Below are 20795 nucleotides of genomic sequence, written 5' to 3'. Positions count from 1 at the left end.
AGACAGGCAGAGAGACAGACAGGCAGAGAGACAGACTGATACTGACAGATAGACAGACTGATACAGACAGATAGACAGACTGATACTGACAGATAGACAGACAGATACAGACAGACAGACAGACAGAGAGACAGACAGACAGACAGACAGAGAGACAGACAGACAGGCAGAGAGACAGACAGGCAGAGAGACAGACAGGCAGAGAGACAGACTGATACTGACAGATAGACAGACTGATACAGACAGATAGACAGACTGATACTGACAGATAGACAGACAGATACAGACAGATAGACAGACTGATACAGACAGATAGACAGACTGATACAGACAGACAGACAGACAGAGAGACAGACAGACAGGCAGAGAGACAGACAGGCAGAGAAACAGACTGATACAGACAGATAGACAGACAGATACAGACAGACAGACAGAGAGACAGACAGACAGGCAGAGAGACAGACAGACAGGCAGAGAGACAGACAGGCAGAGAGACAGACTGATACAGACAGATAGACAGACTCACTGGTAGATGTCTTTGCGCAGTACGGAGCGCGGCAGTGGATTATCAGCCTGAGGAGCGACGCTCACAGATCCAATCTTCAACACAACCGTGTCTTCCTTCCTGTGCTTCATCTGTGAATCTGAACACAAACACACAAACACACATCTTCACCATCCTCCTCCTCATCATCAGTGTGTGAGTATGTGAGTGTGTGAGAGAGTGAGACTCACGTGTGCTGCTGGTCGTGTCCTCCAGAGGGCAGAACACCCGGATCACGCTGGTGTTGAGGTAGATGAGCGGGAGACTGCTGGAGGACAGCGAGTGTCCCGTCATCGGGTGTCCGGCGGAGACGCTATCTCTGATGGGACGCAGCGGCGGGGGGCGGGACACGTGGAAGACCTGCGCCAGCCTCACCAGCAGGGGGCAGGACAGCACCAGGTCGAAGGGTTGCGCCGCCAGCAGGATCTCGTGCAGGTACTGTGGCGATCCGTCGGTTCCGTCCTCGCTCAGCCTCTGGGACACTCGCTCCTGCCGTGCCGTCAGCTTGTGCCGCACGTTCCGGGTCACGGCCTGCGTGTAGGTCACCGAGAGGAACCCGTGCTGCTGGTGCGAGACCTCCAGAGCCTTCGCCGCCGTCTGCCGGACACCAGAGGTCAGAGGTCAGTCGCGGTTCAGACTCGAGCGATCAACACTCAACAGCTACAATCACACAAACTCAAAGCAGCATAAGAACAGAGTGAGCTGAGACTGAGCGACATCAGAGCGTAATCAGAGAGAGACGCGACTGCAGCGCTGCCGGCAACACTTCACAAACTCAACCGGCTCATGAGTCGATGAAGCTTGAATTCATTCAATCATTAACCTTTTTAAACAAATACACTATATTGCCAAAAGCTTTGGGACGTCTGCCTTTACATGCACATGAATTTTAATGACACCCCATTATTAATCTGTAGGGTTTAATATGGAGTTGCTCCACCTTTTGCAGCTATAACAGCTTCAGCTCTTCTGGGAAGGCTTTCCACAAGGTTTAGGAGAGTTTATGGGAATGTTTGACCATTCTTCTAGAAGTGCATTAGTGATGTCCGGCACTGGTGTTGGAGGAGAAGCTCTCAGTCTCCGCTCTTCCCAAAGCTGTTCTATCGGGTTGAGTTCAGGACTCTGTGCAGCCAGTCCAGTTCCTCCACACCACACTCCTCATCCATGTGTTTATGGACCTGCTCTGTGCACTGGAGCGCAGTCACGCTGGAACAGGAACATCACCAAACTATTCCCACAAAGTTGTGAGCATGAAATTGTCCAAAATGTCTTGGTATTCTGAAGCATTAACAGTTCCTTTCACTGGAACTAAGGGGCCGAGCCCTGAAAAACAACCCCACACCATAATCCCCCCTCCACCAAACTTTACACTTGGCACAATGCAGTCAGGCAAGTACCGTTCTCCTGGGAACCGCCAAACCCAGACTCGTCCATCGGATTGGCAGACAGAAAAGCGTGTTATGCCATATGGAAACCCATTCCATGAAGCTCTACGTACTGTTCTTGAGCTGATCTGAAGGCCACAGAAGTTCGGAGGTCTGTAGCTGTTGACTCTGCAGAAAGTTGCCGACTTCTGCGCACTGTGTTCCTCAGCATCCGCTGACCCGCTCTGGGATTTACGTGGCTGAGTTGCTGTTGTTCCTAATTTCTTTGGTATAATACCACTAACAGCTGACTGTGGAATATTTAGCAGTGAAGACATTTCACGAATGTACTTATTGCACAGGTGGCCTTGGAGCTTGATTTCATACAACTGTGGCCATGGAAGTGATTGGAAATCCCCAAAATTCGATGATTTGGAGGGATGTCCCAATATTTTTGGCAATATAGTGTATAAACAATTTTACATGTTGAACTGAAGTGTCTGAGACTTTAGCACAGCACTGTATCTGATATGTGACGGATGTCCTAGAAAAAAACTATGGTTGTGTCCCAAATGAGAAACTCAACCATCTAGTGCTCTAAAAGGTCATTTTGTCATCCAGCATCGGATTGATCAATGACTCAAACATGCTAAACGGAATCTCAAGAACCAATGAGGTCTGATCTCACATCACATGTGTGATTGAGCTTCTGTTTATGTTCACCGATCAAACTTTATATGTAAAAAAGCCAAAATTAAATGTGCTGATCATATAAAGCGAGTCATATACAGAAGTTTAACAGGAGTGTTGCTGGCGGCGCGGCAGAAGAAGCATCTAGAAGCAGCGTATGTGTGAATAAGAGGCAGTGTGTGTGTGAATCAGAGGCAGTGTGTGTGTGAATCAGAGGCAGTGTGTGTGTGAATCAGAGGCAGTGTGTGTGTGAATCAGAAGCAGTGTGTGTGTGAATCAGAGGCAGTGTGTGTGTGAATCAGAAGCAGTGTGTGTGTGAATCAGAAGCAGTGTGTGTGTGAATCAGAAGCAGTGTGTGTGTGAATCAGAAGCAGTGTGTGTGTGAATCAGAAGCAGCGTATGTGTGAATCAGAGGCAGTGTGTGTGTGAATCAGAAGCAGTGTGTGTGTGAATCAGAGGCAGTGTGTGTGTGAATCAGAAGCAGTGTGTGTGTGTGAATCAGAGGCAGTGTGTGTGTGAATCAGAAGCAGTGTGTGTGTGAATCAGAAGCAGTGTGTGTGTGAATCAGAAGCAGTGTGTGTGTGAATCAGAGGCAGTGTGTGTGTGAATCAGAAGCAGTGTGTGTGTGAATCAGAAGCAGTGTGTGTGTGAATCAGAAGCAGTGTGTGTGTGAATCAGAGGCAGTGTGTGTGTGAATCAGAAGCAGTGTGTGTGTGAATCAGAAGCAGTGTGTGTGTGAATCAGAAGCAGTGTGTGTGTGAATCAGAAGCAGTGTGTGTGTGAATTAGAGGCAGTGTGTGTGTGAATCAGAAGCAGTGTGTGTGTGAATCAGAAGCAGTGTGTGTGTGAATCAGAAGCAGTGTGTGTGTGAATCAGAAGCAGTGTGTGTGTGAATCAGAGGCAGTGTGTGTGTGAATCAGAAGCAGTGTGTGTGTGAATCAGAAGCAGTGTGTGTGTGAATCAGAAGCAGTGTGTGTGTGAATCAGAAGCAGTGTGTGTGTGAATCAGAAGCAGTGTGTGTGTGAATCAGAAGCAGTGTGTGTGTGAATTAGAGGCAGTGTGTGTGTGAATCAGAAGCAGTGTGTGTGTGAATCAGAAGCAGTGTGTGTGTGAATCAGAAGCAGTGTGTGTGTGAATCAGAAGCAGTGTGTGTGTGAATCAGAAGCAGTGTGTGTGTGAATCAGAAGCAGTGTGTGTGTGAATCAGAAGCAGTGTGTGTGTGAATTAGAGGCAGTGTGTGTGTGAATCAGAAGCAGTGTGTGTGTGAATCAGAAGCAGTGTGTGTGTGAATCAGAAGCAGTGTGTGTGTGAATCAGAAGCAGTGTGTGTGTGAATCAGAAGCAGTGTGTGTGTGAATCAGAAGCAGTGTGTGTGTGAATCAGAGGCAGTGTGTGTGTGAATCAGAAGCAGTGTGTGTGTGAATCAGAAGCAGTGTGTGTGTGAATCAGAAGCAGTGTGTGTGTGAATCAGAGGCAGTGTGTGTGTGAATCAGAAGCAGTGTGTGTGTGAATCAGAAGCAGTGTGTGTGTGAATCAGAAGCAGTGTGTGTGTGAATCAGAGGCAGTGTGTGTGTGAATCAGAAGCAGTGTGTGTGTGAATCAGAAGCAGTGTGTGTGTGAATCAGAAGCAGTGTGTGTGTGAATCAGAAGCAGTGTGTGTGTGAATCAGAGGCAGCGGCTCTTACAGGTGGACAGAAGCTGAAATGGCTGAAATGTTCCTGCTTGCTGAGCGGTCGCAGCAGAACCGTGCGTCTGTTCAGCTTTTCAGTGCAAGAGAGGACGACCCCACTACACGAGCTCTCTTCAGCACTGCACACACACCAGAGGAACACAACACAGAAACACAGGCAAAAGTCAGAGTTATGATTGGCTGGCTGCTTGATTGGAAGCTGGTGAAAAGGATTCTGGGAGCAGAGAGAAGAGAAATCACCACAGGACTGAACACAAGAGAAGACACACACACACACACACACACTCTCTCTTTGTCCAACATCAGGACCAATCGTCTCGCGTCTCGCGGCTCTGATCAGAAACACAGCGAGAATATTGATATTGATTCCCTGGTTTTAATCAACCTTCATTCTTATAAACCGATATTAATTCTTAAATCTCAAAGAATTGATATTTTAGTCTTTGTTGTTTCAGCTGAACATACACTAAACATCATTATCTGTAGCGCCTGCCATCCCATAATCACAGTAATCTTTGTGCTTTGATACTTTTGATATGAAACAAAGTCTCATCTTTCAAATCCTGTTTCATCAGTAATTCAGTCAGCGAATGTGTGTGTGTGTGTGCGTGTGTGTGTGTGTGTGTGTGTGTGACAGATGAACCGATCATCTCTTCCTCTTCACTACTAGTTACAGCAGCAAATAAACATCAATGAACATCAGAAGGAATGTTGACAGATTCAGAACAACTTCCTGAAATCAATCATGTCTCGTGTGATCCACCAATCAGTGTTTCAACCACAGAAACACGTCAGCAAAACCAATAATGTCACATAATGCCAGATTTAAAGCAGAGCTATGCAGTTTCGGCAATTTCTTCGCTGTATTCTCGCAGGTTTGTCTATAGAGCTCCCCCTACAGCTCTGGAAGAGATATTTGACAACACTGTCGTAAAAACTTGTTGGCGACCCTCAGACACCAGAGGCTAGTAGATCAACGACATCACAGCAGACGGACATTCTTTACAGCGTCTTCTTCATTCGGGTTCCAACAGCGTGAGGGAGGGCAGTAATGACAGGATTTTAGCAGATTTTTTTTGCCGTAAACCAATTGCAATTCACACCGCAAGACCTGATATCACGCGATACTTCCTGACGCTGACCCGCCGGCCCAAAGTTGCAAGGGTGTTTTCCCGCTCACAGGCGATAAAAAGGGGGGATTGGGGGGTGCGAGACGGCCACCATTCAACCCGGAAGAAGTCAGATAACCATTCCAACGACTCCGAAGCTGTTCAGTTAAGGTAAAAAAACTGCATTGTTCCCCTTTAAAGCCATTCAGTGACAAACTCGATAGAGTTAAAAATAACTTTAGAGAGTAGCGCTCTGATACATATATGCACTAGATTATATATTCAATAATTAATGACAGCCACTGTTTAAATGTTTATATTTCAACGATGAATTGGAGTAGAAACAAATATATCATATAAAAACTGCCTTACGTGACATGAAATTGTTTATACAACTAAGTTTTAATTTGATTGCTGATTATTATATGTACAAATAAATAGCAATACAAGTTGGGCTCTGTTGTTAACTTTAACCTTTAATATTACAGTAATGTACGGACACGTTTCCATTTATAGTCTACAGCATCGGTTGAGAGATTATTTTCCTTAAGAAATATTCCCAAATGAACCAGCAGTGCATCATGTCTGCGCAGTGCATCGTGGGACTGTTGTCTGCGCAGTGCATCGTGGGAGTGATGGAGATTGCTGTGTAATCATCTCTGATGTGGGACAGCGAGCAGCTGCGTGTGTGTGTGTGTGTGTGTGTGTGTGTGTGTGTGTGTGTGTGTGTGTGTGTGAGCGAGCTCAGAGTAAAGCTGTGTGTGTGTATGTGTGAGAGAGCTCAGGTTAAAGCTGCGTTTGTGTGTGTGTGAGCAAGCTCAGAGTAAAGCTGTGTGTGTGTGTGTGTGTGTGAGCTCAGAGTAAAGCAGTGTGTGTGTGTGTGTGTGTGTGTGTGTGTGTGTGTGTGTGTGTGTGTGTGTGTGTGTAAACCAGTATGGTGTACCACAAGGCTCAGTACTAGGACCGCTGCTGTTCACTCTGTACATGTTACCCTTAGGAGATATCATTAGGAAACATGGAATTAGCTTTCAGTGTTATGCCGACGATACGAAGGTTTACGAGGTTTTTCGTTTAAAACCTAACGAAACCTACCAATTCACAAAATTAACGGAATGCATAGCAGAGATAAAAAAACTGGATGACTAGTAAGTTCCTACTACTAAATTCAGAAAAAACAGAGATTCTAATTATTGGACAAAAAACTTCCACACGTAATAACCTAGAGTACTGTCTAACACTTGATGGCTGCTCTGTTAAGTCTTCGTCGTCGGTTAGAAACCTGGGGGGTGGGGGGGGGTGCTCTTTGATACCAATCTTTCATTTGAAAGTCACGTGTCTAGTATCTGTAAAACCGCATTTTTCCATCTTAAAAATATATCTAAATTACGCCATATGCTCTCATTGACAAATGCGGAACAATTAGTTGATGCGTTTATGACCTCAAGGCTAGATTATTGTAATGCTCTACTGGGGGGTTGCCCTGCACGCTTAACTACAGCTAGTTCAAAACGCAGCCGCTCGAGTTCTTACCAGAACCAGGAAGTATGACCATATTAGCCCCGTTCTGTCAACACTGCATTGGCTGCCTATTAAACATCGTATAAATTTTAAAATATTGCTGATTACTTACAAAGCACTAAATGGTTTAGCTCCGCAGTACTTGAGCGAGCTCTTAACGCATTATAGTCCTTCACGTCTATTGCGATCTCACAATTCCGGCCAGTTAATAATACCTAGAATATCAGAATCGACTGCCGGCGGTAGATCCTTTTCCTATTTATCACCAAAACTCTGGAACAGTCTTCCTACCATTGTCCGGGAAGCAGGCACACTCTGTCAGTTCAAATCTAGATTAAAGACACATCTCTTTGGCCTAGCATTCACATAATGCATTATAGACTTCTATAACTCAATGTTAGGGTGCATAGATCAGCCGGGACCGGGAACACTTCCCTTAAATCCTGATGTACTCGTTACATCATAAGAAGAATGGCATCTACGCTAATTTTAGTGTCTTTGTTTATCCCAAGGTTTTCCCGCAGCCTGCCGGATCCAGGCCGTATCCAGATCTGAGGAAGGACCTTCGCCTGGACCCAATGACAGCGCAGCGCTGAAGTGTCCACTAGCCTCTCCCTGTGGAGGATCCCTTTACCACTCTACAGATAAAGCTTTGTTGAAAATTCGCGTATCTACCCCGTAGTGATAAAATAAAATTCGATATCAAATTTAAAGGCAGGACAAGTAGTTTGTTAAGGCTTGGTTTGTAGAGAATTACAAACATGCGCACATATATTCAAACACACATAACTATAGAATTAATTCTTGATGCGCACGTGAGCGCCGTCAGTGTTTCTCACAGGTTCAGTTTAAAGTCTGTGTAGAGAGAACGCTGTCGTGTTAGCGGCCCCCAATTTAATAACAAATTATCCGTGCGACGGAAGTGAATCAATCAAAACTAAATTTAGCTGGAAAGTAACATTATTCAAGAACCGCTATAAAGCCAAAACAATCTGTTACCTTAAATTATACGTTTATCTCTGTAAAGCAGCTTTGAAACAATCTACATTGTTAAAAGCGCTATATAAAAGATAACAGCTTGTTAGTTGGATGGTAGCTTGATAGTTTATTAGCATCTTTTTATTATCTTTGTTCTTTATTATTTTATATTATTTTTGTTTTAAATGTTTAAATGGACTACAGATACAACAAACACATGATTTCAGCCTCCGAGAACGTTTTTTTATTACATAATAAACATTGGTTGACCAACGCGTGTTCCTTTGGGACTTGGCACGCTGTAACATCAGGAGCCAAATTAGCTCAAGCCGACGAGCTTGTGCAGGATCGTGAGCTGGTGTTTGAGCGCAGATTCCGCGAGCCTGGCAGCGAGGGAAAGCAGCCCGCGTGTGACGAAGGAGAACAGCATCTTTTTGACGTTCTTGTAACTTTGGACTCGAGCCTTCTAACAAAGACTTGCTTGCTGTTGCTTTTTCGAGGAGTTTGTGAGCCTTGCTTATACGGGCCTGACAGCGTGGAAAAACAGCTTCGCAGTTCGCGGCGGCTTGTGTAGCGGCCCGTGCGCGAAGGAAAGTTTTTGGTACGTGCTTTTACTTGCTATACTGACTTCTACGGACCCCGTGGCTATCGATCATTCGGCCAAAATGTGGTTATTAACCGTTGGATGTGTGCTCTTTCTGAGCTGTTTTTGTCGGACACCGTACCAAGCTTACATCAGTGGCCATGGCCATGTTTCTAGCGCTTCACCATTGTCTAACTTCTCATCTGTAAATTTTAAAAATTGGACATTTTATGGACAGTCTACTAAAATTGTCTCTTTTGAAAAATATCATTTGTTGTTGTATCCCGTTAATCTCAAGCACTTTGATTTTACAAGATGCACTATAACCAGGGAAGAGAACTATTGTAATATTTACAATGGTTTGCCGATTTCTAGGAACAGAGTGAGTAATCCAGTTAAATGAAGGTGTTTAATAGTTTTATTGTTATTAATGTCTGGGAATGTATTATCAAACCCAGGTCCTTATGTTGCTACAAATTTTACCACTCCAACTGATCTAAAATCAAGGTCAGGACTGGGTTTTATACATCTAAATATTCGTAGTTTGCTGCCAAAATTGGATATGGTATATATTTGGGCTAAAAACACAAATGCGGATGTTATAGTTATATCCGAATCTTGGCTAAATAAATCTATCTCAGACAAAGATATTAGCATTTCTGGATATAAGGTTTTTAGAGCTGATAGACCAAAAAGGGGTGGGGGGTGGCAATTTATGTCAAAGAACACTTCGAGACAACATTGCTACTTTCAACTTCCATAGCTAAACAGTACGAATTATTAGCTCTAAATTGATCTGTGTCTAGGAACTTGCAGCTCACCATAGCTGGTTGTTACAGACCTCCTTCGGCAACAAGTTGTACTCTACATTCAGTAATGAATTCGTTGGCTCTCTTAAATTATAAAGAATTGATCTTATTAGGAGATTTTAACTTAAATTGGATGCATAAAATATCCGATCATTTTAAAGTACTTTGCGATAATCTAAATCTTTTTCAATTAGTAGATTCACCAACTAGGCCTAACATGAAATCTATGGAAAAATCTACTTTGATAGATCTTGTCATTACAAATGTTCCACATAAATACTCGTCAGTTTCTGTATTCGCTAACGATATCAGTGACCACTGTGTCGTGGCAGTAGTTAGAAATATGAAATTACCTCAGCAAAATCCAAAAATTATCACGAGGCGTTTTATGAAACATTTTTATGAACAAGCATTCTTATACGATCTTGCTCAAATTGATTGGGATAAAATTGTCCTAATTCCGGATGTTGATTGCGCATGGGAGTATTTTTATGATAATTTTATGTTAATTGTAAATAAGCATGCACCCATGAAAAATTTTTGAGTTAAAAATCGTGATAATCCGTGGTTTTCGACCGCCTTACGTGATCTCATTCAAGAGCGGGATGTCGCATGGGCTAAGGCTAGACAAACAAATCTAAGCTCTGATATGCTGCATTTTAGGCAGCTTCGAAATAAATGCACGGTGGCGACCAGGAAGGCTAAATCAGATTATTTCCTTGATAGAACTACAAAAAATGTAACCAACTCTGGGAAGTTTTGGAGGAATATTAAGTACTTAACTGGTAGTAAAACTACAAACCTTCCTTCTAGTATAATTAAAGACTCCATTAAAATCGTAGATAAAAAACAAATGCTTAATAGTTTTAATACAAATTTTATCGCATCGGGGTCTTTATTTGAATCAAATAATTATATAAATTCAAACTTAGATTTCCTTGAAGCAGAGCGTAATCTATGGCAAAGTGAATTTGTTTTTAAACAAATTATTTGCTCTGATGTCTGTTCTGCTTTAAAAGAACTAGATGTGAATAAATCGCCAGGTCCTGATCATATTGCCCCGTTGTTTCTAAAACTTGCGGCTGATTTTATTTCTCCCTCACTGACGTATTTGTTTAACCTTTCTTTATCAACAAACAAAATTCCACGGATCTGGAAGTCAGCATTCGTTGTTCCTCTATCCAAAGGAGGTGATCCGTCTCTAATGGACAATTATAGACCTATATCTAAACTTTGTATTATCTCGAAAATGTTGGAAAAATTAGTAAGTGAGCAATTGACACAGTATTTAAATACTCATAATATTTTGTCTACTAACCAATCCGGATTTCGTAAAGGCTACAGTACGTGTACAGCTGTTTTAAAAGTCTTAAATGATATAGTGGAGTCCTTAGATGATAAGAAACACTGTGCATGTCTTTTTTATTGACTTATCAAAGGCCTTTGACACTGTGGATTATGATGTGTTACTAAAGAGACTTCGATCAGTAGGACTATCGGAAACTGTTATTTTATGGTTTAGTTCTTATTTAAAGGGAAGAACCCAACGTGTTCAGGCGGAAGGTTTTCAGTCAGATCCTTTGGAGGTCGTTAAGGGAGTCCCTCAAGGATCTGTGCTAGGACCGTTATTATTTAGCATATACATAAATTGTCTGGATTTTAATATTGATAATACAAGGTTTCACTTTTATGCAGATGATACAATTATATATTGTTCTGATTCTTCTAAGCAACAATCTGTGGCTCTCTTACAGTCTGCTTTCGATAAAATCCAAAATAGGTTTTGTGCATTGAAGCTGGTCCTAAATGAGAAAAAAACTAAATGTATGTTATTTTCAAACTCTAAAATTTCTACTGAGAATTCAATCTCTCTTTTGACTTTTCAGGGTAATCTGATTACATCAGTATCGGAGTACAAATACCTCGGTATCATTATCGATAACACATTACGCTTTGGGTCACATATTAAATATCTGAGGGAAAAACTTAAGAAAAAATTAGGATTTTATTTTAGAAACAAATCATGTTTTTCATTTAATGTGAGAAAGAAACTAGTGTCTGCTACCTTTTTACCAGTTCTCAACTATGGGGATGTAGTATATCAGCATGCTCCCTCTTACCTTCTTGTCTCTCTGGATGCTCTGTACCATGGTGCTTTGAGATTTATTACTGACTGCAGATTTTCGACACACCATTGTGACCTATATAAAATGGTTGGTTGGTCGTCGTTGAGTATTAGAAGAAAAAAGCACTGGTACCAATTGATTTACAAAGCTATATTGGGTTATCTACCCCCTTATCTTTGTTGTCTTATTAATCAGAAGTCATCTGGAAATTACTCATTACGTTCTAAATCGACCTACAATTTGTGTGTGCCTTTTGCCAGAACCGAGATGGGTAAAACCTCTTTTAAATATGCCGCAGCATCGGATTGGAATCTTCTCCAGACTGAGATGAAGTTAAAATATTTAGTATCTTGTGGTCAATTTAAATATTTATTGGATAATCAACAGAGTAAATTGGTTGTGTGTAAATGTTTGTAACCAGATGCATTTTATATATATATTTTAATTTTTATTTATGTAATGAGATTTGTTTGTGTGTTGTAAATTTTGATGTAAATTGTCTATGTAAACTTAGCTGCCTATCTTGGCCAGGACACTCCCGAAAAAGAGATTTTAATCTCAGTGAGTTTTCTTCCTGGTAAAAAAAAATTAAAATAAAGGTTATAATAAAGATGACTTGACGTGTGTGTGTGTGTGTGTGTGTGTGTGAGAGAGAGAGAGTTTAGAGTAAAGCTGTGTGTGTGAGAGAGAGAGAGTTTAGAGTAAAGCTGTGTGTGTGAGCTCAGGTTAAAGCACCGGCGCTGCATGTCTCACCACAGGCGACTCCTTGCACTGTAGGATCACTCCGTCACAGAGCCAACCCTCAGCAGGCCTACAACACACACAACACACACACACAACATATACACACACTCTGGGTGAAGAGACACCGCTGGCACAGTACAGAGAGACAACTCGCTGATCCACACGCTTCTCTCTGCTCCCAAACACATCATAATACACCAGTGAGTGTGAATGTGTGTGTGTGTGTGTGTGTGTTCAACTCACCTGCTTCTGTAGTGATCTATGTGGAAGCTTCCCACTTTACACTTCACCTTTGTATAAACGTCCTGAACATCCACAGATGCGCTCAAGTCTTCCATCTCTGCCATCACACACAGCTCTGAAACACACACACACACACACACACACACACACACACACACACACACACACACACACACACACGTCAGTGTTTGTGTCAGGTCTCTGTCACTCTCTGTTCGATCTGTCTCTCTCTGTGTGTGTGTGTGTGTGTGTGTGACCGAAGGATCATGTTAGGTCTCTGTCACTCTCCGCTCAATCTGTCTGTGTGTGTGTGTGTGTGTGTGTGTGTGTGTGAGACCGGAGGATCATGTTAGATCTCTGTCACTCTCCGCTCGATCTGTCTGTGTGTGTGTGTCAGTGAGTGTGTGTGTCAGTGAGTGTGTGTGTGTGTGTGTGTGTGTGACCGAAGGATCATGTCATGTCTGTGTCACTCTCCGCTCGATCTGTCTGTGTGTGTGTGTGTGTGTGTGTGTGTGTGTGTGTGTGAGACCGGAGGATCATGTCAGGTCTCTGTCAGTCTCCTCTTCTTCTGCTGTTGTGCAGCTGTGATTCTGAGGCCCAGCGGCTCAGAGCTACTTCCTGTTTCCTGTTCAGGGGGGCGATGTGTCCATTCAGCACCAAACAACCCGAGAAAACTAACAACAAACACCATCATCATCAGCGAGAGCTCCGAGTCCCTGAGGAGCGACTCTCACAGCACAGCTCAGATCTCGCTTTCCTTCCGCAGACCTTTCACTCTCTCTCTGAAACATCAGCAGCTGGAGCAGTGACGGGTCACATGGGTTTATGAGACCCTTCATATCCAGTGATATTATTGATCTGACTGCACTGACACTATCAGACGAGAACAGAGCTTGATCTGAATAATGATCCTCTCTTCTTCTGTGGAGCTGCTTCACTCCTGAGTCTAACTGTGTCTCATATTTGATGAAGTTTCATCATTGATTCTGTTATTCTCCTGTTTATTACTGTGAAGCTGCTCTGAAACATCTGTACTGTATAACGCTGAGCTGACGCTGTGAAGAGGATCTGACCTGAACACCAGCGTGAGACGCATCTGAAACTTCTTCACATGTTGATAGTCTGAACTGCAGACTGTGTGTGTGTGCGTGTGTGTGTGTGTGGTCAGTACCGTTGTTTCTGGCCGCGGTGTCGCAGGAGAAGAGTTTGAGTGTGAGTTTCGGCAGCATCCACTGCATCCAGACGCTCAGTTTCCCGCTGGAGCCGCTGATACTGCAGGTCTTCTGCTCGAGCGTCATGGTCTCACACACCACCGGCTCCTCGGTGTGTGTCGAATCCCCCTGAAACACACCTCAACACTGAGTCCAGCAACACACAGATGCTGACAGAGAGAGAGAGAGAGAGAGAGAGAGAGAGAGAGAGAGAGAGAGTGAGAGGGATGGTGTGTGACCTCTGACCTCAGTGTGAGAGCCCAGGTCAGCTGAGGGGCTGCAGGTGCTGGTGTCGGGGGGGACAGGTGAGGGTGAGGAGGGTCCAGCAGGGGGCGCTGAGGAGTCTGGAAAACCTGCAGACGACCTGTGTGTTCCTCTGCTCTGCATCCGCTCAAACGCACTGAAGATCTGACTCCATCGACACCACAGACTGAACACCAGCTGAACCTGAGTACACACGAGACACACACATGAGACACACACCAGCTGAACCTGAGTACACACGAGACACACACATGAGACACACACCAGCTGAACCTGAGTACACACGAGACACACACATGAGACACACACCAGCTGAACCTGAGTACACACGAGACACACACATGAGACACACACCAGCTCAACCTGAGTACACATGAGACACACACCAGCTGAACCTGAGTACACACGAGACACACACATTAGACACACACCAGCTGAACCTGAGTACACACGAGACACACACATGAGACACACACCAGCTGAACCTGAGTACACACGAGACACACACATGAGACACACACCAGCTGAACCTGAGTACACACGAGACACACACATTAGACACACACCAGCTGAACCTGAGTACACACGAGACACACACATGAGACACACACCAGCTGAACCTGAGTACACACGAGACACACACATGAGACACACACCAGCTGAACCTGAGTACACACGAGACACACACATGAGACACACACCAGCTGAACCTGAGTACACACGAGACACACACATGAGACACACACCAGCTGAACCTGAATACACACGAGACACACACATGAGACACACACCAGCTGAACCTGAGTACACACGAGACACACACATGAGACACACACCAGCTGAACCTGAGTACACACGAGACACACACATGAGACACACACCAGCTGAACCTGAGTACACACGAGACACACACATGAGACACACACCAGCTGAACCTGAGTACACACGAGACACACACATGAGACACACACCAGCTGAACCTGAGTACACACGAGACACACACATTAGACACACACCAGCTGAACCTGAGTACACACGAGACACACACATGAGACACACACCAGCTGAACCTGAGTGCTAGAGATGCTCCGATCAGCATTTTTGGGGCCGATCACCGATTACCGATCACCAAAATCATGATCTGCCGATTGCCGATCACTGCCGATCACAGAATGGCAGAGGAATGGGAACCTTTTATCTATAATCTAGCAGAGTTTGCACCATTTGTAGAAATGAAACTACCGGTAACTATGAGGTGGCAATATTTATTTTTTTCTGGAACAATCAATTATGCAAAACCCAAAACCAGTAGGTTGTCTATTAGACAAATTCATGAAAGACCTTTAAGTAAAATTTAAGACATTTTAAGATCAAGATTGAAATTTAAGACCTACACGACGCATTAACCAGCAAATAACAAATAAAATTAGCATCAATATGCACTTTTTGTTTACATAAGCATTAAAATAATAACATAAATTATGGCTAGATTTTAAAAGAGTGTCTTGCAATATGTTATCTACTAACATGTACAAGTGCAAATAAAGTTTTGACAAAAAGGTTTTATAAAAAGATAAACCTCATATTTCAGCCTTTAAATATTTTTTTTATAAAAAGAATGAGTCAAAAAAAGATAAATTACTGGCATTTACAATGCACATTCGCTTATCTTTTATTATTAATAGTAAAATTCGGTCCGGTTTTCCTGTGGCGTCTGTCGTTGCTATGCAACCATGCACTGCGCTCTCCACAACGACAAAGAAGTTTTAGTAGGTTTTGCGGAAGTTGATATTTTTTCATCTTGCTGGGCCAGGAAAAAACGGCCGCATCGCTTCTATAATGAGCGCTTGCCGCACGCCTACATTTGAAATAACGAACTTGAGCGCGCAAAAGACGCAATATGTGAACGGCCCCTTGGCGAGCTCCCTCCAGTCAGCTCGCGAGCGTCGTGTTGGAGACCCTGCTCTACAGCTCCGCGGTGTAGGCTACGACTACTTATTTGCTACTCTGTAATGACTTTCTGCGGCCAGCGTTTCTGGAAATGAACAAGGGTAAAACCTTTTTTAGACCTAACTTAATGAAATTTAAGACCTCGTATGAAAATCCGTTCAAAGATGCCTAATCATGTTAGTGGTGTTAAAATGCCGTTGGTGGCTTCCACCTCGAGGGATTTCAGCACGACATACACTGCAAATGGCTAATTTTTCTTGTACACTATAAAAAACTTCCAGACGGGAGAAGGAGAACTCATGTTGCCATTGGCAAGCTCCGTTCTGCTGTTGTGTGACCGTGCGCCGCGCATGCAGGTGGAAAAAAGACACGCGAGTAATTTACGTCACGTGATCGGCTTTTCTGATCGGCGCTTTTGGCGTTCGCCGATCAAGCAATTTTTTGCCAATATCGGCCGATCATGATCGGAGCATCACTACTGAGTACACACGAGACACACACCTGTGTTCTGCACCTGTACACCTGTGTTGTGTTCTGAACCTGTACACCTGAACAGCACCTGTACACCTGTGTTCTGCACCTGTAGACCTGTGTTCTGCACCTGTAGACCTGTGATCTGCACCTGTAGACCTGTGTTGTGTTCTGCACCTGTACACCTGTGTTGTGTTCTGAACCTGTACACCTGAACAGCACCTGTACACCTGTGTTCTGCACCTGTACACCTGTGTTCTGCACCTGTAGACCTGTGATCTGCACCTGTACACCTGTGTTCTGCACCTGTACACCTGTGATCTGCACCTGTACACCTGTGTTGTGTTCTGAACCTGTACACCTGAACAGCACCTGTACACCTGTGTTCTGCACCTGTAGACCTGTGATCTGCACCTGTAGACCTGTGTTGTGTTCTGAACCTGTACACCTGAACAGCACCTGTACACATGTGTTCTGCACCTGTAGACCTGTGATCTGCACCTGTAGACCTGTGTTCTGCACCTGTAGACCTGTGTTCTGCACCTGTAGACCTGTGATCTGCACCTGTAGACCTGTGTTCTGCACCTGTAGACCTGTGATCTGCACCTGTAGACCTGTGTTCTGCACCTGTAGACCTGTGATCTGCACCTGTACACCTGTGTTCTGCACCTGTAGACCTGTGTTCTGCACCTGTAGACCTGTGATCTGCACCTGTAGACCTGTGTTCTGCACCTGTAGACCTGTGATCTGCACCTGTACACCTGTGATCTGCACCTGTACACCTGTGATCTGCACCTGTAGACCTGTGTTCTGCACCTGTAGACCTGTGATCTGCACCTGTACACCTGTGATCTGCACCTGTACACCTGTGATCTGCACCTGTAGACCTGTGTTCTGCGATCTGCACCTGTAGACCTGTGTTCTGCACCTGTAGACCTGTGTTCTGCACCTGTACACCTGTGATCTACACCTGTGATCTGCACCTGTGATCTGCACCTGTACACCTGTGATCTGCACATGTACACCTGTGATCTGCACCTGTACACCTGTGATCTGCACCTGTACACCTGTGATCTGCACCTGTAGACCTGTGTTCTGCGATCTGCACCTGTAGACCTGTGTTCTGCACCTGTAGACCTGTGTTCTGCACCTGTACACCTGTGATCTACACCTGTGATCTGCACCTGTGATCTGCACCTGTACACCTGTGATCTGCACATGTACACCTGTGATCTGCACCTGTAGACCTGTGTTCTGCACCTGTACACCTGTGATCTGCACCTGTAGACCTGTGTTCTGCGATCTGCACCTGTAGACCTGTGTTCTGCACCTGTAGACCTGTGTTCTGCACCTGTACACCTGTGATCTACACCTGTGATCTGCACCTGTGATCTGCACCTGTACACCTGTGATCTGCACATGTACACCTGTGATCTGCACCTGTACACCTGTGATCTGCACCTGTACACCTGTGATCTGCACCTGTGTTCTGCACCTGTACACCTGTGATCTGCACCTGTACACCTGTGTTCTGCACCTGTACACCTGTGATCTGCACCTGTACACCTGTGTTCTGCACCTGTACACCTGTGATCTGCACCTGTACACCTGTGTTCTGCAGTACCTGAGGGTTGGAGCACCGGAGCTGCACCGGTTGCAGGTCCACATGCAGGCACATGATGAAGGCGTCTCTGCTCTCGGGCTGCAGCTTCGGGGCGGTCAGCGCCAGCGTGGAGGTAAAGCCCAGCGGATCCAGAACACTGAGGGAACGCTGCTGTCCCAGGAGAGAGTACACGCTCAGCTGACTCACACACACCGTCCACGGGAACGCATCGCCTGTGAACACACACACACAGAGACGTCACACTTGTATCTCAGGCTCATAGACACACACACACACACACACACACACACACGTACCCTCCTCCAGCACGGGTCTGGGCACTCACACACACACACACACACACACTCGTACCCTCCTTCAGCACGGGTCTGGGCACACACACACACACACACACTCGTACCCTCCTCCAGCACGGGTCTGGGCACTCACACACACACACACACACACACACACACTCGTACCCTCCTTCAGCACGGGTCTGGGCGCACACACACACACACACACTCGTACCCTCCTCCAGCACGGGTCTGGGCACACACACACACACACACACTCGTACCCTCCTCCAGCACGGGTCTGGGCACACACACACACACACACACACACTCGTACCCTCCTCCAGCACGGGTCTGGGCACACACACACACACACACACTCGTACCCTCCTCCAGCACGGGTCTGGACACACACACACACACACACACACACACACACTCGTACCCTCCTCCAGCACGGGTCTGGGCACACACACACACACACACACTCGTACCCTCCTCCAGCACGGGTCTGGACACACACACACACACACACACACACACACACACACACTCGTACCCTCCTCCAGCACGGGTCTGGGCACACACACACACACACACACTCGTACCCTCCTCCAGCACGGGTCTGGACACACACACACACACACACACACACACACACACACACACTCGTACCCTCCTCCAGCACGGGTCTGGGCACACACACACACACACACACTCGTACCCTCCTCCAGCACGGGTCTGGACACACACACACACACACACACACACACACACACACACACACACACTCGTACCCTCCTCCAGCACTGGTCTGGGCACACACACACACACACTCGTACCCTCCTCCAGCACGGGTCTGGGTACAGTGAAGGGCCCGTCCTGCAGCGGCTCCATGCGCCGGTGTCCTGCGCTGAACACACGGATCTGCGGGAGGCACAGCACCAGCGTCCCGGGCATGCAGGCCTGGCTGTGGTACCAGCAGCGCACGGTCCCGGCCACGTCTCCGCTCACCAGCGACCCGGGCGACGGCAGGCTGTCCGACGGCACGAACACACAGCACGCCTCCAGCTCCACCTGCAGGAACACACACACTTACTGGAATCGGGGCCTGCTGTATATACACCCGGGAACTTAGTTCTGGTGAACCTTTCTCTGCAGCGACGGCAGGAGATCCAGCAAAGCATGAAACTGTTCTGTGGTCGAGCACACACGAGCACTGGACACTAGTGACCAGAACATGTCAGCGCTGTCTTATAAACACCTCAGGAACTGTGGACACGTGTGTAAGAGTTCAACATGATGATGAGATGATCAGTGTAACTCCACAACAACTACACAAGTGTCTCCGCTAACATCCAGAAACTCTGAGTCTCTCCGTAAGGCTGCGCTCGCTGCTGGTTACTCTGGGATTCTGGAGGAGTGAGATCGGCCAGTTCTGTTATTGCCGGAGTTTCTGAAGCCCCGCCCTCTTCTGAACGGAGGCGGAGCTAAATCTCATTTGCATTTAAAGGGACACACACTAAAACTGAGCGTGTTTTCTCACAGCCAAAAAGGGGCAAATCTGACGAGATATAATAAATGATCTGGTATTCAGAGCTGAAATTTCACACACATTCTGAGGACACCAGAGAGTTATATGACATCTCGTGAAAAGGAGCGTAATATCATCTTTAACTCACACCACGTTTTTAGAGCGGCGTGTCATGTGTGAAACGCTGCACAAGACGGCAGACGTTTAACTATTAAAGACGTCCATCTAGCACATATTTACATAGAAGAACCCTGGAAAAGCAGAGCAGTGGAAGGGAAAAACACATTCTGTGTGAACGGACCCTCACTCGACTCCATCGACATCTTTTTATGTAAAGACATGGCCAGTTCTGTTATGACCAGTCTAATTAAAAAAATAGATGACTAACTTGAGTTACTAGTCTAAGCGGTTTATGGAACCGGCCACTGATGAACAGTAATGTGGTTTCAGAGGCCGACGTGCTGATGAATAGAGTGTGTGTTGAGTGTGTGTAGAGTGTGTGTTGAGTGTGTGTTGAGTGTGTGTAGAGTGTGTGTTGAGTGTGTGTTGAGTGTGTGTAGAGTGTGTGTAGAGTGTGTGTTGAGTGTGTGTAGAGTGTGTGTAGAGTGTGTTGAGTGTGTGTAGAGTGTGTGTAGAGTGTGTGTAGAGTGTGTGTAGAGTGTGTGTAGAGTGTGTGTAGAGTGTGTGTTGAGTGTGTGTAGAGTGTGTGTAGAGTGTGTGTTGAGTGTGTGTTGAGTGTGTGTTGAGTGTGTGTGTAGAGTGTGTGTAGAGTGTGTGTTGAGTGTGTGTAGAGTGTGTGTTGAGTGTGTGTAGAGTGTGTGTAGAGTGTGTGTAGAGTGTGTGTAGAGTGTGTGTTGAGTGTGTGTAGAGTGTGTGTAGAGTGTGTGTTGAGTGTGTGTAGAGTGTGTGTTGAGTGTGTGTAGAGTGTGTGTTGAGTGTGTGTTGAGTGTGTGTAGAGTGTGTGTTGAGTGTGTGTAGAGTGTGTGTAGAGTGTGTGTAGAGTGTGTGTTGAGTGTGTGTAGAGTGTTTGTAGAGTGTGTGTTGAGTGTGTGTTGAGTGTGTGTAGAGT

At 45.4% G+C, this 20795-nt stretch overlaps 1 protein-coding gene across 1 annotated transcript in view; it reads right to left on the bottom strand.

The window, feature by feature from the left end:
* The window catches only part of vps13b (vacuolar protein sorting 13 homolog B), a 214153-nt gene that overhangs the window by 94921 nt on the left and 98437 nt on the right, over positions 1–20795 (bottom strand). The window contains exons 23-30 of the mRNA XM_079624835.1: positions 19035–19269; positions 17918–18129; positions 13855–14055; positions 13569–13737; positions 12398–12512; positions 4283–4406; positions 736–1141; positions 527–644 (exon numbers count right to left, since the gene is read on the bottom strand). Of these exons, the coding sequence (XP_079480961.1) occupies positions 527–644; positions 736–1141; positions 4283–4406; positions 12398–12512; positions 13569–13737; positions 13855–14055; positions 17918–18129; positions 19035–19269 (1580 nt within the window). The remainder of the gene's footprint in view (positions 1–526; positions 645–735; positions 1142–4282; positions 4407–12397; positions 12513–13568; positions 13738–13854; positions 14056–17917; positions 18130–19034; positions 19270–20795) is intronic.

This window comes from Phoxinus phoxinus (genome assembly GCF_949152265.1).
Source record: "Phoxinus phoxinus genome assembly, chromosome: 10".
NCBI classification, from domain to species: Eukaryota; Metazoa; Chordata; class Actinopteri; order Cypriniformes; family Leuciscidae; genus Phoxinus; species Phoxinus phoxinus.
The sequence above is the reverse complement of the archived record's forward strand: the minus strand, read 5'-3'. Positions and strand labels throughout refer to the sequence as shown.